Here is a 19,817-nt window from a genome sequence, read left to right as displayed (position 1 = left end):
TCAATATCAGGTTGAGATGCTCCCCCCCAGGAGATATCGATAACAAATCAAGACTTGGATGGTAGTGAATCATTGCTTTAGGGGAAAAAAGGTGATTTAAAAAATCAGAAGTGAGAGATAAAAATGTTAGAAATATTCAGATGAATGCTATGAGCAAAGTGCGATGAGATGAACCGTAATTGTATTGGATGCTGTACTATAAAGAAGAAAAACGCCGGGGGAACACTGTACCTAACTAAAAGTAATTGAAAATATTCATTAGCCAGCAAAGTGAAGTCAAATGTACAAGGGCATTAAAAAGTTTATCTGTAGATATCCTCAAACAAGCAACCGTATTATGAATTTCATCTAGCCTGAAGGAGCATTGATTGGTGCCCCCTGAGATAGCAGGAAATGCACTGACATGTAAAAATGGTTTGACAAACTATAGCCTCAGGGACTGGTGATTTTCAAGTAAATGAAATTCACATCAATTGATGACTTTAAGGCTAAGGTAGAAAAAGGAATGTGAACAGTACATGCAACTACACAAACAGTCAGGCAAAATAATGGTAAGCTCTAATTGTGTGTAAAATATCTCACATCAATCAAAGAATACTGCATGAAAATGAGAAATTATCAGCTGTTTAGTATTGATCTTACAATGCCTGCAGCAATGTCTGTATCATTAGAGCATGCTGACTATCTCGGCAATATCAGTCATCAAATTAGCCCCCTCTACAGTTACCTCCAATATATGTGGATACATAGATAGTGTCAATATTTCTTCTCTTTTTAACATTCTGAGTTAACCACATCATTATACAGAGACAGAATAGATGCTATCACTGCATTCTTAAGCCTGCACCTGCCATAATAGCTTATTAAAATATGTGCCGTCTTGACAGTAGGTGTATTTATGTGCCAATCATTGAGAGTAAGCTGGTACATGCCAAAATGTATGCCTGCCAGTTTGGCATATTCCAAAAATAACACAATTTCGGTCCTGATAGAAAGCCAGGATTTAACTTTATCTATGCAGAGATCAGTGTGCTTGAATTATTCGGATTATGCCAAAATAAAGCCTTCAGCAAAAAAATCAATTGGAATGGTGAAACCACTCGTGTGACACACACACCACTGAATATAAGAATTAAAATAATTTTATACAATGACATATTTGTAATATTTAATGAGTGATTTCTCAACCAAAATCCACTGTATTCATCATGGTGTTAACAGCTCAGTGGAGGAAGTTGAACAGTCAATCAACCACACTATGTACATTTAAAGCATGCATTATAACATGTTGCCAGATATGGGCACAAACTGAGTCAGTTTCAAGTTTGACCTGATGTACATGAATGCAACTGAAGAATTAACAATATACAGCACATGCTAAGATATATGACGTGAACATACCCGGTAGTAATTGTATTAAATTACTCACAACAAACAGTGTGCACCAGCGAATATGACAATTTTGTATTGATTAAAATTGGCCTAGTCACCTTAGAGAAATTATTGTGGACTTGTTCATTAGGATATAAAGTTATTTCATATCCAAAAAGACCGAATAGACATTTTTGATGAGATCAAAATATGACGTGCATACATTTATCATATACTGTGAATATTTTTGCTATTTTTGCTGTTGGAGTGATTCAGTAAAAATAAAATCCAGTGAATATTTCACATTCAATTCATTCAAAAATCAGTAAAAATAAACTCCACACACATCACCAGAAAAGTTGTTTCAGCGAAAATTATTTCAATCGCAAATAAAGTATTTTACAGTATTCTCGCTGTATCAGATTTGAAAGAAATGGCTGTAGATAAACATGTTATTAATATTTGGCCTATCTTTTCAAAATCAAGCCTTTCAAAAGAATATGGTTGACATGTAAGTTACACCAATGTGCTCAGAACCTATAATGAGTTATTTTCTATATTACCACACTGGGGAGTTGCAGACCATTTTCCATCAACTTAATGTTGATAATTTTAAGATAGTATTTCACTTTCCTCTTGTTAGCAATGAATCCACTGTAAATCTCTAATGGACATCAACAGTCTAGGAATTCACTGTTCCAAAAATAGAAACATTGCAGGTGACATTTGCATGTATTTTGTTAAATGTAAAAGACATACACATTATTTCAAAATAGATTTTTTTATTGCAAATTAAATGACAAGAAAAATACAAGCAGAGTAGGAAATAAAAGAAAGCATGTTTTGAAATTCAACTACAATGATATAAGCTTTAAAAAAAACAGTTATAATTTTAGTTATTTCATACTACTGTATTAGGGATGAAATTATTAAACAGTTTTGTTTTTATTAATGGCATCCCATAAACTGATATTCTCAGAGGCAAAATTGTTTAATATGCACATGATGCAAAACAATTGCTCATGCATAATATAAGCAAAACAATTGTCCATATATGGCAAAAGCAAAACAATAGTCCCTACATGGCAAAAGCAAAACAATTGTCCTTACATGGTAAAGGCAAAACAATTGTCCACAGATGGTAACACTATGCAAAACGATTGTCCATATATGGTAACACTATGCAAAACAATTGACCATAGATGGTAGCACTATGCAAAACAATTGACCATATATGATAACACTATGCAAAACAATTGTCCATAGATGGTAACACTATGCAAAACAATTGTCCATAGATGGTAGCACTATGCAAAACAATTGTCCATATAAGATAACACTATGCAAAACAATTGTCCATAGATGGTAACACTATGCAAAACAATTGCCCATATATGGTAACACTATGCAAAACAATTGTCCATAGATGGTAACACTATGCAAAACAATTGTCCATAGATGGTAACACTATGCAAAACAATTGTCCATAGATGGTAGCACTATGCAAAACAATTGTCCATAGATGGTAACACTATGCAAAACAATTGTCCATACAAGGTAACACTATGCAAAACAATTGTCCATAGATGGTACCGCTATGCAAAACAATTGTCCATAGATGGTAGCACTATGCAAAACAATTGTCCATATATGGTAACACTATGCAAAACAATTGTTCATACAAGGTAACACTATGCAAAACAATTGTCCATAGATGGTAGCACTATGCAAAACAATTGTCCATATATGGTAACACTATGCCAAATAATTGTCCATAGATGGTAACACTATGCAAAACGATTGTCCATAGATGGTACCGCTATGCAAAACAATTGTCCATATGAGATAACACTATGCAAAACAATTGTCCATATATGATAACACTATGCAAAACGATTGTTTATATAAGGTAACACTATGCAAAACAATTGTCCATATATGATAACACTATGCAAAACAATTGTCCATAGATGGTAGCACTATGCAAAACAATTGTCCATAGATGGTAACACTATGCAAACCGATTGTCCATAGATGGTACTGCTATGCAAAACAATTGTCCATATGAGACAACACTATGCAAAACAATTGTCCATATATGGTAACACTATGCAAAACGATTGTTTATATAAGGTAACACTATGCAAAACAATTGTCCATATAGGGTATACACACATGTTAGATAATAGTATCAAATGAATACAATAGATCTTAGACGATGTTGTGAAAAATAAGCTTACATATTAGTATTATTGTTAAGTACGTAGTAATTTGACGGCAAGAACAAATCTGTCAATTGTCATAAAATTAATATTAAAATATCAACAAAATTAAGAAAATTTAATAAATGAAATCAAGATTATGTTGAATATCAATCTGCTTATGATTTGAAGAAACACCTGTTATGAGGTACACCATAACTTTGATCATCTCTCACACAGCAAGTCACAAAAGTTTGGCAATGTATCTCGCTAACTATCTCAGACAGACTTACAGTTTCTAGCACATCAATGTCAAATAAAAAACATTAAAAAAATAATATTATAATTAAAAAAACATATTAAACTAATAAAATTAAAGTGGGCAAGAAAATAAAAAAAAAAATAATGTTTACTGTTGTGGAAAAACTTGGTTGTTGTTCCTGGACATCCAGGTCTTGGAAATGACCCATCATTAAAGTCAATCAGATATAATTAGATAAAGTGAAATAAAGAGGCGATTATCCTACAAACTCAACAATAATTTTTTGAAATGTTGAAATAAGAGAAATTCTTGTCAGCAAAAGTCCAAGCGAATGATTGATGTAATACTACTTAAAATTAGTTCCTTAGGCATATAAAAGATAGTAGTGTGTTTGTTTTTTTCTCAAGCTGGGAAATCATCTCAGTGGTGACCTCTTTATCCAGTGAATATTGTAGATGGCTCATGGTACATTTAACAGTCTTTCTTTTTGTTTCACTTATAGAAGCATTACGGCATCGCCACCTTTTCCTTCACAACTTTTCTGTTACAGAAGCCAGCCATCAAATAAGACAACTGCACACAGCAATCTTCTACACATTTACTATGTCCAGTTTATCCGAGTTGTCTCCAGACCAACACAAACAGAAGAAAAAATTCAAATACTACCTTATCCTTGGCATTTCCATTTGTTATAGAAGTCTGGGGCATACATAACATTGATTCCGTCAGCATTGGCAGCATTGATGGCAGCCCTCATACGAACTGATAGTGTAGCAGTGTCTTCAGATTTATGATTAGTTAGAATGGTCACCATACCTTTCGGGTCATAATCAGAACTTTGGTTGGCAAAATATCTGCAGCAATCCAGTGTGTGATAGAAGCACCTACATAACAAATAGAAACAAATGAAAATGGACTGCAGGAGGAACATACAAACTTATCAAGTTCAAGAAGTCATATTGCACAATAAATTTCTCAGATATACACCTTTACTGGTGTAATAACTTAAATTGGACAGCTTCAAAGCAGGGTTGGGTTAAAGTAGAAGCTGTAGATCATTTAAAAGAATTGCTAGACCATCAGGATTTCAATACTTTATCATAATTTCTACCGCATGTAAAACAGTGCCCTCTACCATAGTATAGAGTGTAGAAGTATTATGCTGCAGTGTTCACACAGACCCAGGGGGCTTGTCACTTTGGGGAGGTTTATACATAGGGAAAATTTGAGCTGCGAGAAACATATCTACAGTGTATTAGCAGTAGGGGGGGGGGGTGCTCACCATGTTCTACCTAAGCACATAAGGCAACTGTAACTACCGGTAACAGAGAAATCAAAACATACATGGACCCACCTAGCTGCTCCCAAGGAAACAGTAAGCCAAAGGAGAATCACAGACACCTCCACACCCCCACCAACACATCATAATTGTGAAAATCACAAAACAGATATTGTGAAACACAATATGTGCATAATGAAGGGTTGTTAATAATGAGAGCAGGGATGTCATATTACATAATTACAGTGATAACGTATGCTGGTAGAAATGGTGAGCACTACAATGGTAAATGAAAAAAAAAATTTTGGAAAGAAAAAGATAAATAAAAAATGAATTAAAGAACAAACTCAAAACACATGTTATCTTAGAAGGAAAATATGCCTATATCCAACTAGGCAAATTTTGTCAATAATCTTACAAAACAATTGTCTAAAACAATAGAAAATCAATCCAAGCAAGATGGTGACTATAATTAAAGACATCAACATGCAACTTAGTAGTGACGTGACAAGATATCGTGAGAACAGCAAATACATTGTAATAAATACAGTCTAATGCCTAAAGCAATAAACAGGCATTTATGGACAGGTAAAGATATGCAGTATTTGTAGAACACTATTAGAATAACAACTGTAATGTGTATTCATTTAAAGTACAGATACGATAGGACTAAGTATTGCTTGCATTAGTTACAAGTTTGTTAAAGTGTTTGATTTGTCTGTCTTCAATAGTTGATTATTATCCAAATTTTACTCATGTTTTAATTTATCACTCCATGATAGAAATCACAATTGGCATTACAAATATTTTCTTTACTAACTATATTATGTGGCTTAACAAATTCATCCCAGTAGTCATGAAAATAGAAGCAATAGTGCATTTTGTGACTCAATTTCACATGTACAAGGATGCAAAAATGTCTCTTCACCACATTGCCTTATAACACCTATTTTTCCCCATTTAATTTGGTAAGTTTGCAGTTGCTTTCAGCTGGCGATGTTTTAACATCATATTGAGATGAAATATTCACTACAAGCAGCCTCTCGGCTGAGATAGCTCCGCTGTTAGTAATGCACATTTCAATTAAAGAACAGAAGATATCATTAGAAAATGAACAATATGCATAGTATCAATGCTTATGAGACTTGCTGTTTTCAACAAGAATTCAAAAATATCATTTTTCACCATAAATGATTGTGGTTTTTAACAAGAAGTCGAAAATATCACTTTTTACCAAAAATGACAAAAATATTCATCAAAATTAGAGAATTGAAGATATCATCATGAAATGAACAAATTTGAGAGAAGTCCACATGTAGTACCTATATATGTAATATCAAAGCAATTGGACTTTCGGTTTTTAACAAGAAGTTTAAAATATCACTTTTTACCAAAAATGACAAAAATATTCACCAAAATTAGAGAATTGAAGATATCATTACAAAATGAAGAAATCTGAGAGAGGTTCACATGTAGTACCTATATATGTAATATCAAAGAAATTGGACTTGCGGTTTTTAACAAGAAGTTGAAAATATCACTTTTTACCAAAAATGACAAAAATATTCACCAAAATTAGAGAATTGAAGATATGATCATGAAATGAACAAATCTGAGAGAGGTCTACCCAAGGTACATATACACCAAGTATCAAAGCATTCAGGCTCGTAGTTTTCAAGAAGAAGTCGAAAAAGTAAAACATTGACACGGACGACGGACAATCACTCATATGATAAGCTCCGCTCGACAAAGTCGACAGCGGAACTAAACAAGCAGCCTGTCGGCTGAGATAGCTCCGCTGTTAGCAATGCACATGGCAATTAAAGAACAGAAGATATCATTACAAAATGAACAAATCTGAGAGAGGTCCACATGTAGTACCTATATGTATAATATATCAAAGCAATTGGACTTGCGGTTTTCAACAAGAAGTCGAAAGTATCACTTTTTTACCAAAAATTACAAAAATATTCATCAAAATTAGAGAATAAAAGATATCATTATGAAATGAACAAATCTGAGAGAGGTCCACATGTAGTACCTATATATGTAATATCAAAGCAATTGGACTTGCGGTTTTCAACAAGAAGTCGAAAATATCACTTTTTACCAAAAATTACAAAAATATTCACCGAAATTAGAGAATTAAAGATATCATTACAAAATGAACAAATCTGAGAGAGGTCGACATGTAGTACCTATATATGTAATATCAAAGCAATTGGACTTGCGGTTTTTAACAAGAAGTCGAAAATATCACTTTTTACCAAAAATTACAAAAATATTCACCAAAATTAGAGAATTGAAGATATCATTACAAAATGAACAAATGTGAGAGAGGTCGACATGTAGTACCTATATATGTAATATCAAAGCAATTGGACTTGCGGTTTTCAACAAGAAGTCGAAAATATCACTTTTTACCAAAAATGACAAAAATATTCACCAAAATTAGAGAATTAAAGATATCATTACAAAATGAACAAATCTGAGAGAGGTCCACATGTAGTACCTATATATATAATATCAAAGCAATTGGACTTGCGGTTTTCAACAAGAAGTCGAAAATATCACTTTTTACCAAAAATTACAAAAATATTCACCAAAATTAGAGAATTAAAGATATCATTACAAAATGAACAAATCTGAGAGAGGTCCACATGTAGTACCTATATATGTAATATCAAAGCAATTGGACTTGCGGTTTTCAACAAGAAGTCGAAAATATCACTTTTTACCAAAAATTACAAAAATATTCACCAAAATTAGAGAATTGAAGATATCATTACAAAATGAACAAATCTGAGAGAGGTCGACATGTAGTACCTATATATGTAATATCAAAGCAATTGGACTTGTGGTTTTCAACAAGAAGTCGAAAATATCACTTTTTACCAAAAATGACAAAAATATTCACCAAAATTAGAGAATTAAAGATATCATTACAAAGTGAACAAATCTGAGAGAGGTCCACATGTAGTACCTATATATGTAATATCAAAGCAATTGCACTTGCGGTTTTCAACAAGAAGTCGAAAATATCACTTTTTACTAAAAATGACAAAAATATTCACCAAAATTAGAGAATTGAAGATATCATCATGAAATGAACAAATCTGAGAGAGGTCTACCCAAGGTACATATACACCAAGTATCAAAGCATTCAGGCTTGTAGTTTTCAAGAAGAAGTCGAAAAAGTAAAACATTGACACGGACGACGGACGACGACGACGACGGACAATCACTCATATGATAAGCTCCGCTCGACAAAGTCGACAGCGGAGCTAAAAACAGATATTGAAGATATTGTCACAAAATCTGATGGAGGTCAAATATTTTTTATCAAAGCAATCAATCTAACAATTTTGAAGAAGTCAAAAATCAAATTGTTTGCGGATCAAACAGTGAAGGAAAAGCAATCAATCTTCAATGACAATAATTTAAAAAAAACAAGGTTTGAACTTGTTGCTATGGGTGTGGTCATGGTTGCCAGGGACATGCCCTCATAACACCTCAGTGTTGTCAATACCCATTCGGTAGTATAACTGTATCTATGATAGCTTGCATAGAATTACATTTACGCATATTAATGACGTCACATTTTTATATAGTATATATTTTATGCACCAAAAAAGACTAGCATATGTAGGCACAACTCATTGATGTACTAGAAGCACTTACCACACTTCTCTCTCCTCTCCTTTTATCTTCTTTCTGTCATGGTGAATCTTCACAGTCTCATTTTCTTTTTGTGCTCGGAGATATCTACAAAAATATAAAAACGCAATATTTAGTTTTCACTGCACAAAATGATACAATATGATATAGAGTTAAGGTTTTAGATGAAGTACATTAGTAACTGAAGGTGTATGGTCTCAATCTAAATATATTCGATCCATTCATAAGGAAAACTGAAATGTATTGCACTCTATTATGCAGTGACTTTGTACCAAGTTTAAATCTGTCAATGCCCATCCAAGAGACGGCTAGTGTGTATATATGTCATATAAATTGTTTTGCATCAAGATATATGAACTATAATGCATCGCATAATTACCCAAAATGGTCAACTGTGTTATATAGTCACCATATATGGGCAATTGCATTGCATAAATAATTACGGTATCAAAACTGGGCATTGTGTTGAATAGTTATCAAAAATTGACAATTGTGTTTCATAGTTATACAAGGGAAAAACTGGCAATGGTGTTACAAGAACACACAATAATAGTTCATATCATTATGTATTGTCTATTTATTAACTTCAAACAAAACTGATCTGTTAGATAGAACATTTTTGACAAAAACATGCACAAAATAAAACAAAATGGCAATTTTTTAATCAAATCATGACATAAAATGATATGTATCAGTAGTTTCACCATGAATTATATTTATGGCAAGTTTAACTGAAAGCTGCCACAAAATAGTTAATGACAAATTCAGAATATCAGATTTTTAGGACCAAAACTGGATTGACCCAACAAATCTTAATGCTGAATCAATAATGAAAAAAAAAATGCAAATAATATGCATTAGTATACCCATCATTTGTGATGATCATACCAAGGGTAAATGAAATTAATTGCTGGAATGCTGGGTAAAATAGCAGCCAGTTGGTCAAATTCCAATATTAGTATTATGTCTTATTTATGTAACAGATTAGAATAAACAATATTAAAACATGTCAAGACACAGACCTACATGGACAGACACCTGGACAGCCATCTTTGGCAACTATAAAGGTTGAGATATGTTTTAAAAAGACTGTAACCTGGATTTGAAAGCTGCAGAGAATTAGTTATCACGAAGGCATCATAAACTAGACAGCGCAATGACATGTACAGTCCATGTGGAGCGCCATAGGAAATGAACCAATTTTGTATCATCTAATAACAAGTACTTCGTAATATGCACAGGAAAATGATCTTTGTTTCCAAGCATGAATTCATAATCTGTTCATTAACGATAATGAAAGCAATCCCTTAAATGTTGCAAACTGATGACTTGAGGGAGCACAGACATCACAATTCATTGATGTCATTATTACAATATCACTCAGTAGCTCCAGGTGGGACTCCATGCAAATATCAGTCCCCTCTGGTATTGACAACTTCATTATTTTTAATTTCAAGCAGTGGAATCCTGTGACTGGCATATAACGAAGTAATACATCCCTTTGAGGGAGTAAAATCAGTCCCCAGAGAAGATAATAATGTCAAAGATATGCATGCATCGATAATAAATAGACGAGGAGACAGTATAATTAATAACAACTCCATATCAGTCAGTCGTCATTTACGGATAAATTTGACATTTTTTCCAGGAACTAAGAACAATTATGCTATCCTATTTGGCAATTGCCTAGAGTCTTGCATGTTGATTACAAATCAGCTCATGCATATTAACACAGATAGTATTAAACATGCTGCAACCATTACCTGTTTCCCTTGTGAAATTCTCGTTCAAGGAATTTAATAGCATCCCGGGCCCCTTGTGTTGACTTCTTGATGTAGTCTAACATATCAATGGCTGTAAACAAAAGTAATGGGAAATAAATGAAAGACATTTGTAGAAAGAATGAACAGAACATCGTTGTGTACCATGGTGAGATTAAGATGACATAACCCCCATCAACCAGTTAGGTATACCATGGTGAGGACAGGATGACATAGCCCCCATCAACCAGTTGGGTGTACCATGGTGAGAACAGGATGACATAGCCCCCATCAACCAGTTGGGTATACCATGGTGAGGACAAGATGACATAGCCCCCATCAACCAGTTGTGTGTACCATGGTGAGGACAGGATGACATAGCCCCCATCAACCTGTTGGGTATACCATGGAGAGGACAAGATGGAATAGCCCCCATCAACCAGTAGTGTGTACCATGGTGAGGACAAGACGACATAGACCCCAACATCCAGTTGGGTGTACCATGGTAAGGACAAGATGGAATAGCCTCCATCATCCAGTTGGGTGTAGCATGGTGAGGATGACATAGCCCCCATCAACCAGTTGGGTGTACCATGGAGAGGACAAGATGACAAAGCCCCCATCATCCAGTTGGGTGTACCATGATGAGGACAATATGACATAACCCCCATCAACTAGTTGGGTGTACCATGATGAGGACAATATGACATAACCCCCATCAACCAGTTGGGTGTACCATGGAGAGGACAAGACGACATAGCCCCCATCAACCAGTTGGGTGTACCATGGTGAGGACAAGATGGAATAGCCTCCATCAACCAGTTGGGTGTATCATGGTGAGGACAAGATGGAATAGCCCCCATCAACCAATTGGGTGTACCATGGTGACGACAAGATGACATAGCCTCCATCAACCAGTTGGGTGTAGCATGGTGAGGACAATGTGACACAGCCCCCATAAACCCATTGGGTGTAGCATGGTGAGGACAAGATGGAATAGCCTCCATCAACCAGTTGGGTGTATCATGGTGAGGACAAGATGGAATAGCCTCCATCAACCAGTTGGGTGTATCATGGCGAGGACAAGATGACATAGCCCCCATCAACCAGTTGGGTGTACCATGGTAAGGACAATATGACACAGCCCCCATCAACCAATTGGGTGTACCATGGTGAGGACAAGATGACATACCCCCCATCAACCAGTTGGGTGTGCCATTATGAGGACAATATGACATAGCCCCCATCAACCAGTTGGGTGTACCATGGTGAGGACAATATGACACAGCCCCCATGAACCCATTGGGTGTAGCATGGTGAGGACAAGATGACATAGCCCCCATCAACCAGTTGGGTGTACCATGGTAAGGACAATATGACACAGCCCCCATCAACCAATTGGGTGTACCATGGTGAAGACAAGATGACATAGCCCTCATCAACCAGTTGGGTGTACCATGGTAAGGACAATATGACACAGCCCCCATCAACCAATTGGGTGTACCATGGTGAGGACAAGATGACATACCCCCCATCAACCAGTTGGGTGTGCCATTATGAGGACAATATGACATAGCCCCCATCAACCAGTTGGGTGTACCATGGTGAGGACAATATGACACAGCCCCCATGAACCCATTGGGTGTAGCATGGTGAGGACAAGATGACATAGCCCCCATCAACCAGTTGGGTGTACCATGGTAAGGACAATATGACACAGCCCCCATCAACCAATTGGGTGTACCATGGTGAAGACAAGATGACATAGCCCTCATCAACCAGTTGGGTGTACCATGGTAAGGACAATATGACACAGCCCCAACAACCAATTGGGTGTACCATGGTGAGGACAAGATGACATACCCCATCAACCAGTTGGGTGTACCTTGGTGAGGACAATATGACACAGCCCCCATAAACCTGTTGGGTGTAGCATGGTGAGGACAAGATGACATACCCCCCATCAACCAGTTGGGTGTGCCATTATGAGGACAATATGACATAGCCCCCATCAACCAGTTGGGTGTACCATGGTGAGGACAAGATGACATAGCCCCCATCAACCAGTTGGGTGTACCATGGTGAGGACAATATGACACAGCCCCCATAAATCCATTGGGTGTACCATGGTAAGGACAATATGACACAGCCCCATAAACCCGTTGGGTGTACCATGGTGAGGACAATATGACACAGCCCCCATAAACCCGTTGGGTGTAGCATGGTGAGGACAGGATGACATAGCCCCCATCAACCAATTAGGTGTACCATGGTGAGGACAAGATGACACAGCCCCCATAAATCCGTTGGGTGTACCATGGTAAGGACAATATGACACAGCCCCCATAAACCTGTTGGGTGTACCATGGTGAGGACAATATGACACAGCCCCCATAAACCCGTTGGGTGTAGCATGGTGAGGACAGGATGACATAGCCCCCATCAACCAATTAGGTGTACCATGGTGAGGACAAGATGACATACCCCCATCAACCAGTTGGGTGTACCATGGTGAGGACAATATGACACAGCCCCCATAAACCCGTTGGGTGTAGCATGGTGAGGACAAGATGACATACCCCCCATCAACCAGTTGGGTGTGCCATTATGAGGACAAGATGACATAGCCCCCATCAACCAGTTGGGTGTACCATGGTGAGGACAATATGACACAGCCCCCATAAACCCATTGGGTGTAGCATGGTGAGGACAAGATGACATAGCCCCCATCAACCAGTTGGGTGTACCATGGTAAGGACAATATGACACAGCCCCCATCAACCAATTGGGTGTACTATGATGAGGATTTAACAATACAGGCATCATCAGTCTGTTATGGCTATACTATGGTGAGGATATGACAATATAGCCCAATTAGTCAGTTATGGCTGTAATATGGTGAGGATATGACAATATAGGCCCCATCAGTCAGTTATGGCTGTACCATGGTGAAGATATGACAATATAGTTCCCATCAGCCAGTTATGGCTGTACCATGGTGAAGATATGACAATATAGCCCAATTAGTCAGTTATGGCTGTAATATGGTGAGGATATGACAATATAGGCCCCATCAGTCAGTTATGGCTGTACCATGGTGGGGATATGACAATATAGCCCAATTAGTCAGTTATGGCTGTAATATGGTGAGGATATGACAATATAGTTCCCATCAGTCAGTTATGGCTGTACCATGGCGAGGATATGACAATATAGGCCCCATCAGTCAGTTATGACTGTACCATGGTGGGGATATGACAATATAGGCCCCAACAGTCAGTTATGACTGTAATATGGTGAGGATATGACAATATAGGCCTATCAGTCAGTTATGGCTGTACCATGGTGAAGATATGACAATATAGTTCCCATCAGTCAGTTATGGCTGTACCATGGCGAGGATATGACAATATAGGCCCCATCAGTCAGTTATGACTGTAATATGGTGAAGATATGACAATATAGGCCCAATTAGTCAGTTATGGCTGTACCATGGTGAGGATATGACAATATAGTTCCCATCAGTCAGTTATGGCTGTACCATGGCGAGGATATGACAATATAGCCCAATTAGTCAGTTATGGCTGTAATAATAATAATAATAATAACTTTATTTAATTAAGCGCAATAATTCCAACATATGAAGATCAAAGGCGCTGATACAATAAACAATCAGTCAAATATTAAAAGCACATTTAAATAAGTGCGTTTTCAGTCTGGATTTAAAAATGTCTACTGAAGGACTAGAACGAACAGACAGAGGTAATTCATTAAAAAGTTTAGGTTCTAAATTTTCAAAAGCACGGTCTTTGTATAACACCTTGGACTTTTTACTACACACCTGACGAGTTTTAATAAGAAACTTCGATTCAGATCTTAAACTACGACTAGGTACATAAAATTTGATTAATTCACATAGATAATTTGGGGCAAAACCATACAAAGATTTATACACTAGTAAAAGTAATTTGAAATTGATTCTTTGTACAACTGGTAACCAATGAAGTTTAATAAAAATGTCTGTAATGTGGTCATATTTTCGAGCACGAGTGACAAGGCGGGCTGCTGCATTTTGTACACGAATAAGGGGTTTTATCTTAGTTACAGGGAGACCAGACAATAATGAATTACAGCTGTCTAAGCGAGAAGATATGAATGCATGTACCAACTTTTCAGTATCAGATTGGGATAATGATTTACGAATACGATTAATATTTCTTAGATGGGAATATCCAGATCTACAAATAGTAGAAATGTGTGTTTCCATAGATAGCTGCGAATCAAACAAGACACCTAAGTTTCTAGCACTTGACGAAGCACTAACCAATTCTTCACCAATTGCGATACTAGACAAAGGACACGAGTCTTGTGAGAATCTCCAAGACGACATGCACACAAATTCAGTTTTCGACACATTCAAAGGTAGGAAATTACAAGACATCCAATCGCTAACATCTTGAATACATGTCTGAAGTATCACCCGGGCGCGAATTTGATCATCTTCAGAAACCGATAAATAAATCTGTGTGTCATCGGCGTAAAAATTATATTTTACGCCGTGACATCGCAATAACTCGCCCAATGGACGCATGTACATTGAGAACAATAATGGCCCTAAGACGGAGCCCTGTGGAACACCGGTTTAAAAATGTCTACTGAAGGACTAGAACGAACAGACAGAGGTAATTCATTAACATGGTGAAGATATGACAATATAGCCCAATTAGTCTGTTATGGCTGTAATATGGTGAAGATATGACAATATAGCCCCATCAGTCAGTTATGACTGTACCATGGTGGGGATATGACAATATAGGCCCCATCAGTCAGTTATGGCTGTACCATGGTGGATATACAACAATATAGGCCCCATCAGTCAGTTATGGCTGTAATATGGTGAGGATATGACAATATAGGCCCCATCAGTCATTTATGGCTATACTATGGTGAAGATATGACAATATAGTTCCCATCAGTCAGTTATGGCTGTACCATGGTGGGGATATGACAATATAGCCCAATTAGTCAGTTATGGCTGTAATATGGTGAGGATATGACAATATAGGCCCCATCAGTCATTTATGGCTATACTATGGTGAAGATATGACAATATAGTTCCCATCAGTCAGTTATGACTGTACCATGGTGGGGATATGACAATATAGGCCCCATCAGTCAGTTATGGCTGTACCATGGTGGGGATATGACAATATAGGCCCCATCAGTCAGTTATGGCTGTACCATGATGAGGATATGACAATATAGGCCCCATCAGTCAGTTATGGCTGTACCATGGTGAAGATATGACAATATAGGCCCCATCAGTCAGTTATGGCTGTACCATGATGAGGATATGACAATATAGGCCCCATCAGTCAGTTATGGCTGTACCATGATGAGGATATGACAATATAGGCCCCATTAGTCAGTTATGGCTGTAATATGGTGGGGATACAACAATATAGGCCCCATCAGTCAGTTATGGCTGTAATATGGTGGGGATATGACAATATAGGCCATCAGTCAGTTATGGCTGTAATATGGTGGGGATATGGCAATATAGGCCATCAGTCAGTTATGGCTGTAATATGGTGGGGATATGACAATATAGGCCATCAGTCAGTTATGGCTGTAATATGGTGGGGATACAACAATATAGGCCCCATCAGTCAGTTATGGCTGTAATATGGTGGGGATATGACAATATAGGCCCCATCAGTCAGTTATGGCTGTAATATGGTGGGGATATGACAATATAGGCCCCATCAGTCAGTTATGGCTGTAATATGGTGGGGATATGGCAATATAGGCCATCAGTCAGTTATGGCTGTAATATGGTGGGGATACAACAATATAGGCCCCATCAGTCAGTTATGGCTGTAATATGGTGGGGATATGACAATATAGGCCCCATCAGTCAGTTATGGCTGTAATATGGTGGGGATATGGCAATATAGGCCATCAGTCAGTTATGGCTGTAATATGGTGGGGATACAACAATATAGGCCCCATCAGTCAGTTATGGCTGTAATATGGTGGGGATATGGCAATATAGGCCCCATCAGTCAGTTATGGCTGTAATATGGTGGGGATACAACAATATAGGCCCCATCAGTCAGTTATGGCTGTAATATGGTGGGGATATGGCAATATAGGCCCCATCAGTCATTTATGGCTATACTATGGTGAAGATATGACAATATAGTTCCCATCAGTCAGTTATGGCTGTAATATGGTGGGGATATGGCAATATAGGCCCCATCAGTCAGTTATGGCTGTAATATGGTGGGGATATGGCAATATAGGCCCCATCAGTCAGTTATGGCTGTAATATGGTGGGGATATGACAATATAGGCCCCATCAGTCAGTTATGGCTGTAATATGGTGGGGATATGGCAATATAGGCCCCATCAGTCATTTATGGCTATACTATGGTGAAGATATGACAATATAGTTCCCATCAGTCAGTTATGGCTGTAATATGGTGGGGATATGGCAATATAGGCCCCATCAGTCAGTTATGGCTGTAATATGGTGGGGATATGGCAATATAGGCCCCATCAGTCAGTTATGGCTGTAATATGGTGGGGATATGACAATATAGGCCCCATCAGTCAGTTATGGCTGTAATATGGTGGGGATATGGCAATATAGGCCCCATCAGTCATTTATGGCTATACTATGGTGAAGATATGACAATATAGTTCCCATCAGTCAGTTATGGCTGTAATATGGTGGGGATATGACAATATAGGCCATCAGTCAGTTATGGCTGTAATATGGTGGGGATATGACAATATAGGCCATCAGTCAGTTATGGCTGTAATATAGTGGGGATATGACAATATAGGCCATCAGTCAGTTATGGCTGTAATATGGTGGGGATATGACAATATAGCCCCATCAGTCAGTTATGGCTGTACCATGGTGAGGATATGACAATATAGGCCCCATCAGTCCGTTATGACTGTACCATGGTGGGGATACAACAATATAGGCCCCATCAGTCAGTTATGGCTGTACCATGGTGAGGATATGAAAATATAGGCCCCATCAGTCAGTTATGGCTGTACCATGGTGAAGATATGACAATATAGCCCAATTAGTCAGTTATGGCTGTACCATGGTGAGGATATGACAATATAGGCCCCATCAGTCAGTTATGGCTGTACCATGGTGAGGATATGACAATATAGGCCCATCAGTCCGTGATGGCCATACTATGGTGGGGATATGACAATATAGTTCCCATCAGTCAGTTATGGCTGTACCATGGTGAGGATATGACAATATAGGCCCCATCAGTCAGTTATGGCTGTACCATGGTGGGGATATGACAATATAGGCCCCATCAGTCGGTTATTCATTCATCTCTGATTATGTACTCTGCGTTCAACTTACCAACTCGTGGTATAATAATAATAAATCTGGCGCAGGCAGCAAACTGTTTAATAATATTAAGATGGTGGGTCAGCACTCTGGTGTCTGGTACCAAATATGGTGATAAGTTGGACTGGTTCTTTGGTTCCAGACTTCCTTCAAGTTGTTTCACTTCTGACTGTTGAATAAGAAGTATAAAACATTGCAGTAGATTATCAATATATGCCTTGATGGATGTGGCACACTGGCATTTGGAGAAGAGTCAAGATTTGCCTACTAGCAATGAATACATACCAGTTACAGATTCACCGATATTTGTGCACACATTTAGTGATAATTTTCAGCTATTATTACCTTCTTTAATTTAACAAGTTTGTGAGTCAGGGGAAATGGCAAAATTTTGTCGTAATGAAACAAGTTTCAAATAATTAAAAATTCAGTGGTGACAATTTGATTCAATGTTTTATTATATAACCAGTTGACTGCAAAACCATTTTAACAATTGTGGGGAAACGTGCACTGACACCACAGTTGACTTTCCGGGCTGTTTAATATTTTCAGCATATATATCTTTGTAAAAGTACATTTTTTTCCTTTTGCACTTTCATAACAAAGACACAAATGTGACACTAAACATCAGTAAGCCTTTGCAGATTTATAGTTCCTTTTGACACAAATTTATGATTTCAAAGGACCCTGATGTGCACTGTTGTACTATTATGATGGTATATTTATCTACAGATAAAGTTTAAATCACATGGCTTCTTTTCAATCTGTGAGTGATAGTGAATTGTAAATAATCCCATAACAGTTAAAGTATCAGTATGTTTATATGAACAAATTATATCTCATGTCATGACCTTCTAATCATATTATGACCAACAGTCACCTTACAATGAATGAGAATGTTACTGAAACATGTGTTACATGTATATACTTTTTTGTGTCAGGTTACTATACTGAATGTGAAAATATCCATGAATACAACAAAATAAGACAAATTTCCACAGGCCATGTACTGCCCTTGATGCCATATCTGAATGAAATCGGGCAAGGTGTGCCCACGAAAATGGTTACAGACATGTTCGAATAAAAGTTTTTAAAAAAAAAAATGACCACTAGTAAATCTATTTTAAAAATTGTGATCATAGCCAATAGGAATTTATGTTGGTCCCAAAAATAAAGAAAAATTATAGAAATAAAAAAAAAAATTATAGAAAAATGTTCACTAAAATTTAGATTGAAATATATATGGCATGATGTCTTGTATTGTACATAGATATAACAGATGAAGACAGGTCATTTAAAATTATAATATTTAGTGAAAATATTGTATTTATGTTTGGTCCCCATCATAGATTTGAGTGAAAATAACTTAACTTGCATGATGAGATGTATTGTAACAATAATGAGCATCCCAAAACACCATATTAGATAAATATTGATTTTACTCAAGATTGTGTCCGGGTTACAAGTAAGCATACTATCACATAGACTCTGAATCCAAACTTGCACTTTGGGGAGTTCATTATTGTAATAATGACATACCATCAGTGCATGTTAAGCATTTAATCCATGGAAATACGTATTTTGGCTTGATTAATGTCAAAAGCATGACTAGTACACCAGCTGGTGTGAAGCGTAAAACTCTGTATCCTTGGAACAGTCATGTGTGTGTGTCAGTAGACAACATAATAAATGAATTTAATATAAACAAACGTTTAAAAAGATTACATTTATTAAGTAAAGTGATTAATGTAGTTCTTTCATTAATACACTTTTATTTAAACTTCACATTTCACAGAACATAAAAACTATTGAATGATTTTTTGTTACAGAAAATGTTATACAGATTCATGGCCAATGGAATGCAATAAAGTAATCC

At 36.9% G+C, this 19,817-nt stretch overlaps 1 protein-coding gene across 1 annotated transcript in view; it reads right to left on the bottom strand.

The window, feature by feature from the left end:
* Positions 1-2,133: 2,133 nt before the first annotated feature.
* Positions 2,134-19,817, bottom strand: part of LOC102809055 (nonsense-mediated mRNA decay factor SMG5-like) — an 85,842-nt gene continuing 68,158 nt past the window's right edge. Inside the window, exons 16-19 of the mRNA XM_085507205.1 lie at positions 17,954-18,110; positions 10,555-10,645; positions 8,795-8,878; positions 2,134-4,718 (exon numbers count right to left, since the gene is read on the bottom strand). Of these exons, the coding sequence (XP_085363331.1) occupies positions 4,502-4,718; positions 8,795-8,878; positions 10,555-10,645; positions 17,954-18,110 (549 nt within the window). The 3' untranslated portion in view covers positions 2,134-4,501. The remainder of the gene's footprint in view (positions 4,719-8,794; positions 8,879-10,554; positions 10,646-17,953; positions 18,111-19,817) is intronic.

The sequence above is a fragment of the Saccoglossus kowalevskii genome, chromosome 13 (genome assembly GCF_978046115.1).
Source record: "Saccoglossus kowalevskii chromosome 13, keSacKowa6.1, whole genome shotgun sequence".
NCBI classification, from domain to species: domain Eukaryota; kingdom Metazoa; phylum Hemichordata; class Enteropneusta; family Harrimaniidae; genus Saccoglossus; species Saccoglossus kowalevskii.
The sequence above is the reverse complement of the archived record's forward strand: the minus strand, read 5'-3'. Positions and strand labels throughout refer to the sequence as shown.